Genomic DNA, 11609 nt, shown 5'->3' on the forward strand with positions numbered 1-11609 from the left:
TTAATACAAATTTCACAACCTTTGAAGCACTTCTTGACGTTCGCAATATAGAAAATCTCCTTAAGCCCGGTTCTGTGCTTCTGAATAAAATGAAATGCTTGAAACTTCCTTTGAGAAAATATTTTAGACTTTAAAATGAACTTTATTTTGCAAAGTAAGATTATAAATTCTTGAGAAAAGCAGCATATGTATCACAGTTATTGCTATAACAACTTAAAATAAATTTTGACTCTCTACACATTTAAAATGCGATTACTTAACTTTACTTGAAGTTCACTTCAACTATTCCCAATGCCTTAAATTACAAGATTATTTTGATATCAAATATCCATAATTTGTTTCATTACGTATCTTTGCTTGTACATTTTAATATATAATTTAATATATAATAAAATATAAGGAATTTGAATTTCACTTTTTAGACAAAAAATTGACTATAATTAATGTGAGTTGTTTTAATTAATAGTGAAACTTGTTTTTTAATATAGTGATGAGTTTTTGAAGAAAATAAGTCTAGAAAGGGATACATTTAAAATAAATTAAAGTTAAATTTAAAATAAATTTAAGACATAACAGTATATAAAAATCTTTTTGATAGTCAGGAATTTGGTTTTCTGAAAGATAAATTACATGTTTTTAAACTTAATAAATTTAATTTCGCTCAATTTGAAACTTACCAAATTGACATGTGTTAACATGTGGGACACATTTTATGTTACTTAAATTATGTTCGTAATCTCAACTATTTTCAAACTTTTCTATTCATATTTTTTTGGGGGTAAGACTAAATGGCCATCTAATAAAGATAACCAGTTAATTATATGCGATATTTGAACAACAGATGCAGATTGCAACAAATGTAGTTTCGCAGGAAGTAGTTTAACTTGTTTTTCAATTTGGACAATGCATTACTTTTCATAATAATTTTGCAAATTTTTGTTAAAATTCTTTTAAAGCTTGTGAAATTTTATTTCTAAAAAAAATAATTGATTATTTTATTTTGGAGTCAAATATCTGTCATGAAATAAGTATTATGTTGTTTTTATCTTACGTAGGTAATGTTTTTTCAACTAACTGGACATTTAAAGTAGATATAAAAAAAAACTCTGTTCCTGTCTAAAAAAACGGAAGAATATTATAGTGGAGTGACGCTATATATTTATGGGCCATCTCTTCTTCAATTTTAGAAGCATTTACCACTTTTTATTAACAGATATTGGCAGGTATTAACACATATTTATTAACAGGTAACAGGCAACTTATCAAGGATCACATGCTCACTAAAATATTTAAAAATAAGTGGCACAAGTAAAAAAATGTATGTGTATTTTCGCAAATTAATATTTACCATCATGCTTGATATCTCCAAAAAGATTAATCTAGTTACAAAATCTATGGGTTCTTTAATGGTTTTCGTTTTATTTAGTTTCGCAATTTTAAAATAAAATGTAACAAATAAAATACTTAGCATTTGTGTTACAACACTAAAGCCACTTTCTTATTTTTTTGAAGATCGTACGAACCCTGTATTACATTCTTATTCTACAGGCATATAAGTTACTCGATAAAACCCTACATATCCTATTCTACACACTCAGATCTTAATTAATATCAGTATATTAGCTAAAGAGAATAATTAAACACCACAACTAGGAACGATGATATGATGAGATGTGTAAGGAGTATGCAATGTCATGTAAAAACTGTGAAAAAAAGGGAGGAAATTGTAGTGCAGTGTGTTAGAAAGTGATTGATTAACAATGTACTAGTACATTACAATTTCTTTATCAGATTCATTTAAATTATTTTCTAAGATGAAGCTCACTCCTTTCAGTTTATTTTTAATTTTTCATTTTATGGATATAAAATATATTATTTTCCATACTTTACCTTTACTGAATTAGATGGCCATCTCACATTAAAATACGATGATCACTTATTAGTTTAATATCAAACATTTGTTTAATATTTCATTCTCAAATTTAATATTCAAATTCTAATATTTTTTACTCATAATATGTTGAATACATGTAAATATATTCAGTACATGTATGAGAAATTAAAATAAGAATAAATATTTCCTTTATAATACGAATAAACATATTATAGTAAAATTACTGTACTGTATACTTCAATTACAGTAATAATGTTTCTGGCCAACAAAATATAATTTTGGTTAGTAGATCTAAACATTTTTCCAGATATATGGCAAAGGATTAGTGGAAATTCCGGTGTTCAAAATTATATGTCTCATAAGCTCACATTTAACAAAAAAAACTAAGAAGTAAATTTAACCAAAGAAGGTTTTTTTTGATGCTCTGAGACATCGAGTTCAAATTAAAAAAGTGTTGAACACATCACAAACTCTATCACTTATAAAAAATATATTTTTGTTTGATAACTTTTTAATTGTCCAATTTAATCAGAAAAGTTCTAAGATGTATTTAAATATACTAAATTATCTCAATTATCTCCGAAACTGCATTAAACAACCGACGTGCTTTAAACTGCATTTAAATTTAAACATCGACATAAAATGTAAATAAACTAGTTTAATTAAAACATCTAAATAATAATTATAATTTTCGAATATTAAAAAGATGTATTGTGTCAAAAAATATTTTTTAAAACTGAAACATTTATCCTAAATTAAAATATTTCAAACAATTCACAAATATTGCTTTTACATTTTCTTATCAATTCTATTCATTATGCTGATTTAAAAACTTAATTTATCATAGAAAATATTTAAATACACGTTTGTATAAGTAAAAACATAAAGCATCCAAATTTGTATGCTCAGTTACTTTTCATAAATGCACATTTTTTTTCTATCAGGAGATCTTTGCTTTCATTAGCATGTAATTCACAAAAGTGATAAGGGCAATTAAATATAAAAATATTTATTTATAATATTTATATATTTTATTTTTATCTATTATTGTCGGTTACTATTATAAGTGTTTTTCAGATTTTAATTCAAAATTAAAGACGAGTATGGATGATTTAATATTTTTTTATTTTATTTTCAGCAACTATTACGATTTTTTTTATTTATTTCAATTATTGTTCAAAATTAAAGGTATAAATCTAAAAGTACATTTCTTCCCTTACTAAGCTCTCTCTTGTTATAAAATTGTTACTCTATATTAATTTTTTAAGCATATTTATTATTTTTTTATAATTATTAAATATTAAAATGTTATATTCACTTTAATAATCAAAAAAAATCATTATTTTATTCCCATGTCTAACCAACCATACATATTAAACAATTGATACAAAAATTGTGAGGCAATATTAGGAATTAAATTTTTGCTAAAATAATTTTTTCTCTACTAATTATATTACGAATTTTAATTTTCCAACACAAAAAAATACCGATTTTTTTATTTCAAAAAATTTAGTCAGTAAAGAGGTAATGGTAACTAAAGAAGATGACTTTTGAAATTCTTAGTATGATCTTAAAATTGTCAAAACTTGATATGTGGAATATTAATACAAAAACAAATTTAATTTATTTTAATTTAATTAATAATTTCGATGAAACAGTACGTATATCACCATAGAACAGAAGTGGACGGTAAGCAATAGTAGGGACTCGTTTGCTCAGTGAAAAAGAACTCATTAAATAATATACTATCCTAAAATTAAAATAAAATTAAGATTAAGGGAACTCTTGTAGTAGCATACATATTTATAAACTTCACCACCCTTTGGGAAATTGGATTTTGAGGGTTTTTTTGTCTGCTCACTTTTGGACTGGATCAACTTTATCGACTATATCAACTTCAACACCATAATCACAAATAAAAAAAAATTAAGCATAACATGATTAAATAAAGAAGAAGCAGGCGATAAATTCGGATTTTTTCGGAATTGATTGTTTTTCAAACTATTTTTAAATTTTTATTTTCATCAGCATGCATTTTTAAAGTTTTTACATATTGGTTATTTGAAGTATTTTTTATGCCGTTTTTATGATTAAATTGTTTAAAATTATTGTTTGCGTGTATATTTAAATATAAATATGAATACAGAAGAATTAAAAGAAATTTGTGACATCTTACATGGAGAAAAAATCTCTAGCAAAATTACCGTACTGTAATTAACGTATGTCATTTCAAGTAAAGAACAAATCATAATTCTAGTGGTTAATAAAAACCAAAATATACGGTATTTAAACCATTTATTTGGTTACTAGAACACATTACCACACATTTTGCCATGACAAAGGGTAAAATGCAAATTTATTAAATCCATGATATGTATTAATGTCATGATAAAATGGCGAAATTTTAACACATTAATCAAGTTTTCTCACACATTAGAAAACCATGTTAATTTTACTTAAATCATTACCAAATAGTTTCGATTAAAATTATTAAGCTTTTTTGTGCTCTCATGGAGCCTGAAATACGTTAAATTTTATCATATTCTGTTAGTTTTGAACATGTTTTTTTCTCAGTGTAAGATATGTATATTGGGTGGAACTGAAATTCAATCCATCATTGCACGGCAATAGATTGATGCAGTTTTTGCAACCCACTGTGTTCTGACGGTTACAAAAGTCCAGAGAAAGAAAAACATCAATCTATGAGCAACCAGTAATAGAAATAATGCAATCACAATTTTATTTCTTTTGTAATATATCGTCATTTTACCTTTAGCCTTATTTTTGTTTCATGTCATCCTTAAATAAGTTTTTGCTGCTATTGTCCTCAGTTTTTTTTTTTTTTTTTTTTTTGAGACGGAGTCTTGCTCTTTCGCNTTTTTTTATTTTTTTTTTTTTTTTTGGAATCGAGATATTATTACATCTACATTATGTTAATAATATTTTTTTAGTTCCAGCTCACAAATATATACAATAGCAAATTATTTCAATCTTCTAAACTGTGATTATTTTAATAAAATGCAAAATAAAATAAACTATGTCGTATATTCATAATGTAACTGTTTACCTTAATGCTCAAATTTTAAACATTGAACTTTAAAAATGGATTCACTGCGCATAAATTCAAACTAGTACTTTCTATATTTAATCGACCCAATTTTGGCAAATTACTACGTTATTTTTTTATGTTATTTATTTATTTATTTATTTTTTTTTGCTTAAAACTCCTCTAAAATAGATTTGACTCGATTAGTAATAGATCTGACAACAATTCAATAATTGATATGAACTGAAAAAAACTTAAATCTAAATAAAGTAACATTATGAATTTTTAACTTTATTTTGATTAAAACCCAATGTGTAAGATAGAAAAAATATAATTTTATGCATTTTTCAAATCTCTTAAAAATGCACAAATCTCTTGAATCTCTTTATAAAAATAAAATTAAAAAAAAAAAACTTATAAAAAAAATTTCGCTTTTGCTAAAACAAATGTAAAAGTATTAAAACTGATGCCCCCATAAATAAAATTTAACAAATTGGATTCAAAGGAACATTTAACATTTCTAAACGGATAACTCAAAACTTAAAGAATCAATATAAAGGTGAATATATTCTGAGAAATTTTTCTTCATAAATGTCTAATATAATAGCACTAAAATAATGTTCATTGTGTTTAAAAAGAAAAAAGAATTATTGCCGACAAAAAGCAATATTCAGTATACAGATGAGAAAAGAAAAATTGTTATTGACAGGGAAAAATATATCATCGTATACTATCTAAATATTTGTCGTCATCCTTATTCTAATAAAGAATCATTAATTCACATTCTAACAATATTAGTTAATAGAGAATGATATATTAATCATTCAACATTTAATGGATAATAAGCAAAATCAAAATTTAAACATAAATGAGAATAGTCATCTAATGAAAAATTATTAAAAATCAAAACAATTTACTAAGATATACACAATGCTGTTATATGCTGTAAGATATATAATGTTGCTAGAGTTTTGGATAACAACCCATAACAAAAACTTTTCTTTCTGCATCACAGTAACTGGTTATGTGCTAACGAAAATTTCCCCTTTATGGTTGTTTCTCCTTTTTAACAAATCGGATTTCGTGAAAATGGCCGTGACGAAAAGTTGAATCAAACCACTGCAAGAATTTTAAAAGTCGATTCAGAGTAACAGCCTACATTGAATTTGGGAAAAGTTGAGAATATAAACTTGTTTTAGTCAAATTGAAAAAAAAAAATATATGTATATATATATATTTTTAGTATAAGTCACACTTTTTGCCCTTTTGATGACGACTGCAGCTTAGAGAGATCTTCCTTCAAGAGTTGCTTTAACTGATATATTGCAATATTTTAAAATAAATCCCTTATTTTTAATTTCATTTTTTATTATTTTTATTTAAATTTATTCGTTGATTTTTTTTTTACTTAAATAATCATACCTATACATTATTTATTTTTCGACTTCTATATTTTACATTTTTAATTTTTTTTCTTCTTTTTTGCAGTATAAAACTAAAAATATTCCAAAAAAAAAAATACTTAACTTATTTACTTGGTTATATATATCATGCGTTTCATAACACACATTTTTCTTATAAAATTTTAATTTTGAAATTAAGAAAAAAAAGTCTTGATTTTGCTCGATTGTAACACACTCCACACTGTAGAATAATCCTTTTTACAAAGCACGGAAGACTAAATTTTCTTAAATTAATACTAAAACATCCATAATTAATAAAAGAATAATTAAGTTTTCAAACCGATATTTTTAAATGTATTATTTAAACGTAAAGAACTCATTACACAAATAAATTTTGCAATGGCAACTATAACTCATTTTTTTTTTGTTAATCAATAATTTTTTTTGTTGTTAATCAATTCATTAAATAACGTCTTCACGTTTTAAAAAATATTTGTATTATGCAATTTTTTATTACGTTTTAATTTATAATAAAAAAGGAACAGGAATTATAAAACGAGTTTAACGTATTATTATAATAAAGGTAATAATCTTGTGTCTCATAATTTCAACTATAATTGTTAACCAAAAAAGCTAACATACCTTCTGTTGTAAGAGAAACATTATCAGATGCTGCTGTTATATTTCCACTCCAAGCAATAAATGAACAGCACAGTAATACAAATGACAAATGCCAAGAGTGAGTTCCAGTATTTCGCCCCACTTTTTTACGAAGAGATCTTTTAAGCTCTGAATGCCTTAAAACTCCAGGCATGCTGGAACGTCAAATAATTTCACACTAATCGCAGAAAAAATATTAGTTTTTTATTATTGAGTCCCACTAATAATGTGCAGTCAAATCTCTGAAAATAGTTTATCGGGGCTTAAAAATTCACATAAAAATAAAAATCTCAGTTCAAGAAATATTGGTAAGTCACTGCAATTATAAAAATCGTCATTTTATTCCAATTAATAACGATCCCAAACGATAATCAAATAAAACTCTCATTCGCTCATTGATGTCGCAGTTCGTCAAAAAGATAAGTTAAACCCTTTTCTTATGAAAAGGTATGAAAACAAAACGAGACAGGCGCGAACGACGACTCAGGAAACTGTGCGATTGCTTGGTGTTCTTCACAGTTGCCCCACCGGCCGGTAGAGAATAGCATCATGTGACCGTGACGTCATGAATAGAGACACGCCTATCATAAGATTCCCTTAGATTTCCCTGCATAGCAGGAACAGTTAGAAAATGAGGTCCCAAAAGCTTACAAGTATACCTGTTAAAACTTTTTTTTTTCGTTCAGCAGTTGGCAAAGTGTATTTTAAGTAGATATTTTCTTTCCATTTCTTTTCCGAGAGGTTTTTTTTCTTCTTTTGCATCAAACTGAAAGCTAACTAATGGGTTTAGACAAACATGAGTCTTTTGGGAAAAAAAGTAGCTGCGTTCGTATAGGTATTTTTCTGAACTTATCTCCGCATAAGATAGGTTAAAGTTAGATCAAAACATTAAAACTAATTGAAATTAGTTCCAACTAACAAAACTCAACTCATTTTGCTTTTTGTTTTTTAATTGATATTAGAAAGTATAATTTAAGGATAAGCTTAGTTCAGTTTATGATATATATTAAATAATACAATTAATATCAATTTTTAAGCAATAAACTATTATATAAAAATACCACTTTTTTTTTTTTAAATGTGTTTATTGGTTTCGTTTTTCTCTAAAGGAGAAAAATAAATGGCAATGACCAAAATCCATATCTACAAATTTTATTCCTTCAGCATTGCACTATTTGAATATTTTGAAAATTATGTCCTATAATGTTTAGAAAATATTTTAAATCAAGGATTTCTTAAGCATATTTCAAGCACTTATTGTATTCAGTTTTCGTTCCAAAAGATTTTCTTTTCACATCGAGCTAGAAATTAACTAATGAATATAGATGAACATTAACATTTTTTGACAATTAAACCTCTTTTACCCTCATTCTTTATGATATTTGATAATTTTAAATAAATGTATAAAGATTCGTTAAATTTACTTTAAATGAAATAATAATTTATTTCTGGAAATTGATACAATATTAAAATTTAAGAAAAAAAAATGTGAAACAGTATTTGTAGAAAATGGAAGGAGTACTTATTTTCAAAATGGTATTATTGTTTTCTTTTACATTTAGGAAAAAAAATATGTTACGGTCTACCGGAAATAATGCTTTTAAAAATAGTTCTTATTACAATACATTTAGCAATAAATATAAATTTCAAAAGTTAATATAACCAAATACATGCTTTTTATACCCCCCAGTATAGTATCGCGCTAAAATTGTCTAAACCAGCTTTGAAACTATTCAAAATTCTACCACTTATTTCGTAATTTTAACAATTTGATGTCTTTGTCTCTTACCAAATATAAGTGTAACAATTTATTTACACTTTCACGGTTTATATTAAATTGCAGTGTATTTAAATGGTTGATAGGAGTTAGATGACTGCCAATTTTTTCTTATTCTAACATAATTTCTCAAATATAAAAAGGGTAAATGAGACAAGAATGATGATTTCATATGTTTATATATATACATTTTAAAGATGTTAAACTCTGACATATAATACTATGGTTGACTTTTTATCCATCTTTTATGAGGTAGTGACATTTATTTATTTATTTACGTACACATGTGGGCTTCTTTGTAAATACAAAGAACAGCTTAAAAAACTCTTTTCTGTTTGAAAAATACACAATTTTACGATAAACAGTAAGTACATATAGATACAGTAGGTAGTATATACATCGAGAGGGATTCGAACTAATTACGCACTCGAATTTTAAACATACGACTGTTTTAAAATTTTATTTCTTAGGAACTTTTAAAACGATTTTGCTCAAATTTTGTGTTTTGCCATGTAAAAATACATATTTTAAAATTATGTGAAAAATTGTTTACTTTACAATTCAAAATTTTTTCGACTATTAAACTAAGTAATAATAAAAGCATTTGCACAACCGAATTTTAATATTTTGCGCAAAAATTATCGAAATATGGTGAAATACGCGGAAAGAAAAATCAGCATCCTCGTAATTTGATGCGTTTGTGCCATCAAATACTCAGCGAGTGACTTAAACTGGATTCGACATACCTGCAAAACCTTGTGGACTTATTTCCTAACTGAATCCAAGCAGTTATAGAATCCAGAGACGATGTTACGCGCTATTAAAAGATTTTTTTTCATGATTTCTCTAAGGCTGACTAATTTTTTGTCCGGTGTGCTTATATTCTACTAATAAACAAAGTACTTTTTAATCGGAATTTCTACAGTACACGCACTTTAAAAAAATAATATATTTTTTTACAGAACATTAAGTTGCTAAATCGTTAGCACAAGGGCATCAGTGATGTAATGTATGGGTGGTTATTCACCCCTAAGGGCATATTAGATTGGTTTTGAAATGTAAGACAAACTTATCAGTAATAAGCATCATTTTTTGAAATGGTGATAGATTTTATCGGGAAAACATTAAAACAAAATTTGTTATTATCTAAATAAGGAATAAAATATTAAATTTTTGCCCCAGTATGAAACTGATACTTAATTCAAGCAAAAATAAAATATTTCACTACTATGAATATTTCTTAATAAGGTGAAAAATAGTTTATTAAAATATCTGGTTGAGTACGGAAGAGGGAGAAAATTGAACTTGGTAAATTTTATCCCTGAAATCAATACTATTGCTTAAAAGAGCACCTAATTTTTTCTGGAAAAGAAAAAGAAAAACAAATTCAATTTAGTCAGAATACCATCTGAGCAAGGAAAACATTAAAACACGAAAATTAAGTTCTAAATAATCTGAAAAATTTCATAATTTTAAATTTCATTTAAATAAAACAAAACATTAGCAATTTAAACACACATTTTAGCAATTTTTTAAAATATTTACTTTTATTTTTATTGCAAGTAAAGTAATTATTAGGACACGTTAGACGCAATGATTCAAACTTACTAAAAAAATGAGTTCCAGAAGTAATAGAAGAAGATATGATAAATGTACTATGAAGACTCTACGAGAGTACAAAATACAACTAAGATGGTCAGTCAAAAAATATTGAGTACAATATACATAATTAATATATCAGGTGATAAGAGCAAGAATACTCATTCTAATAAAAAAAAATAAGAAAATTAATCTGTTTGAAATTTTGCAAAATATTCCCATCAAAAGATGGGTATTTTTTTTAAGAATTCCTTTAAAATTGTTATTAATTATGTAATAAAGTAATGAATTACACACTTATTATTCAATTAACACATGATCGTGGAACCAGAATTAAATGCTTTTTTCCAAAAATTAGCATGATAGCGATAAAAAACGTATAAGTTAAATGGTTGTAAGGGATTTTGGAATGTAATAATCTTTGTAAAAGAAAGAACAAGAAGGAATTCAAACTTATCACCGGCCAGAAACAAAAGGAAAAAAATTCAGAATTGGTCTCAGAAGTGTTTAAATAAAATCAGAGTTTTAATTTTTGCTCTATTTTTTTTACAAAAAAGTACATAACAAATAAAAATACAAACGTAACTCCATGCAATACGTTGATTTACATTTAATTTAAATGACTTTAGATTTGAAACATTCTTATTTTAATGCTATTATTTGTTTTTTTTTCACAGTGCTAATGTGTTAAGTAGGGGAGAGTGGGGTCAATTGTAACATTTTCTACTAAACTATTTCTAACTGACAAAAAGTCCAATATATTATTAGTATTAATTGACAGATGAGTAAAGTAGACTATCCTCTACTAGAAAAAAAAATACCTTATTTTAAATGTTATTATATTAGATATTAACAATTTTTGACAGTCTTGCACTAGTAACAATTGTCCCCACTTACGGGGTCAATTGTAACAGTTCATAAGTTCAACTAAAACATAGTTAATTATACATATTATCATAGTTGTGATATATTTTTTATTGATCAAAATAGTAGTGATATTTTAGGAATAAAAATAATAATGAGCAGAGACCTAAAGGCTTTAACTTTAAAGACTTTTAAAGGAGACCTTTAAACTTTCAACTCTAAGGGGTTAAAAATTTTAATTTATGCTGTGAAAGGTGACAAATAAAATAATGCACATTCAACATAAAATAAATGATATAGGAAACTATTGGTGGTTCTTAAACAGTTAAGTAAAGGTTTGTAAACATAAGATTATTTATTTTCAGC

General features: G+C 25.5%; 1 protein-coding gene across 2 annotated transcripts in view; it reads right to left on the reverse strand.

The window, feature by feature from the left end:
* Positions 1 to 7500, reverse strand: part of LOC107437999 (uncharacterized) — a 194696-nt gene extending 187196 nt beyond the window's left edge. For both annotated transcript variants that reach the window (XM_071183279.1, XM_071183278.1), the window contains exon 1: positions 6986 to 7500. In XM_071183279.1, coding sequence (XP_071039380.1) covers positions 6986 to 7157 — 172 coding nt within the window. In that variant the 5' untranslated portion in view covers positions 7158 to 7500. The remainder of the gene's footprint in view (positions 1 to 6985) is intronic.
* Between the last annotated feature and the right edge of the window lie 4109 nt (positions 7501 to 11609).

This window comes from Parasteatoda tepidariorum, chromosome 7 (assembly GCF_043381705.1).
Source record: "Parasteatoda tepidariorum isolate YZ-2023 chromosome 7, CAS_Ptep_4.0, whole genome shotgun sequence".
Taxonomy (NCBI): domain Eukaryota; kingdom Metazoa; phylum Arthropoda; class Arachnida; order Araneae; family Theridiidae; genus Parasteatoda; species Parasteatoda tepidariorum.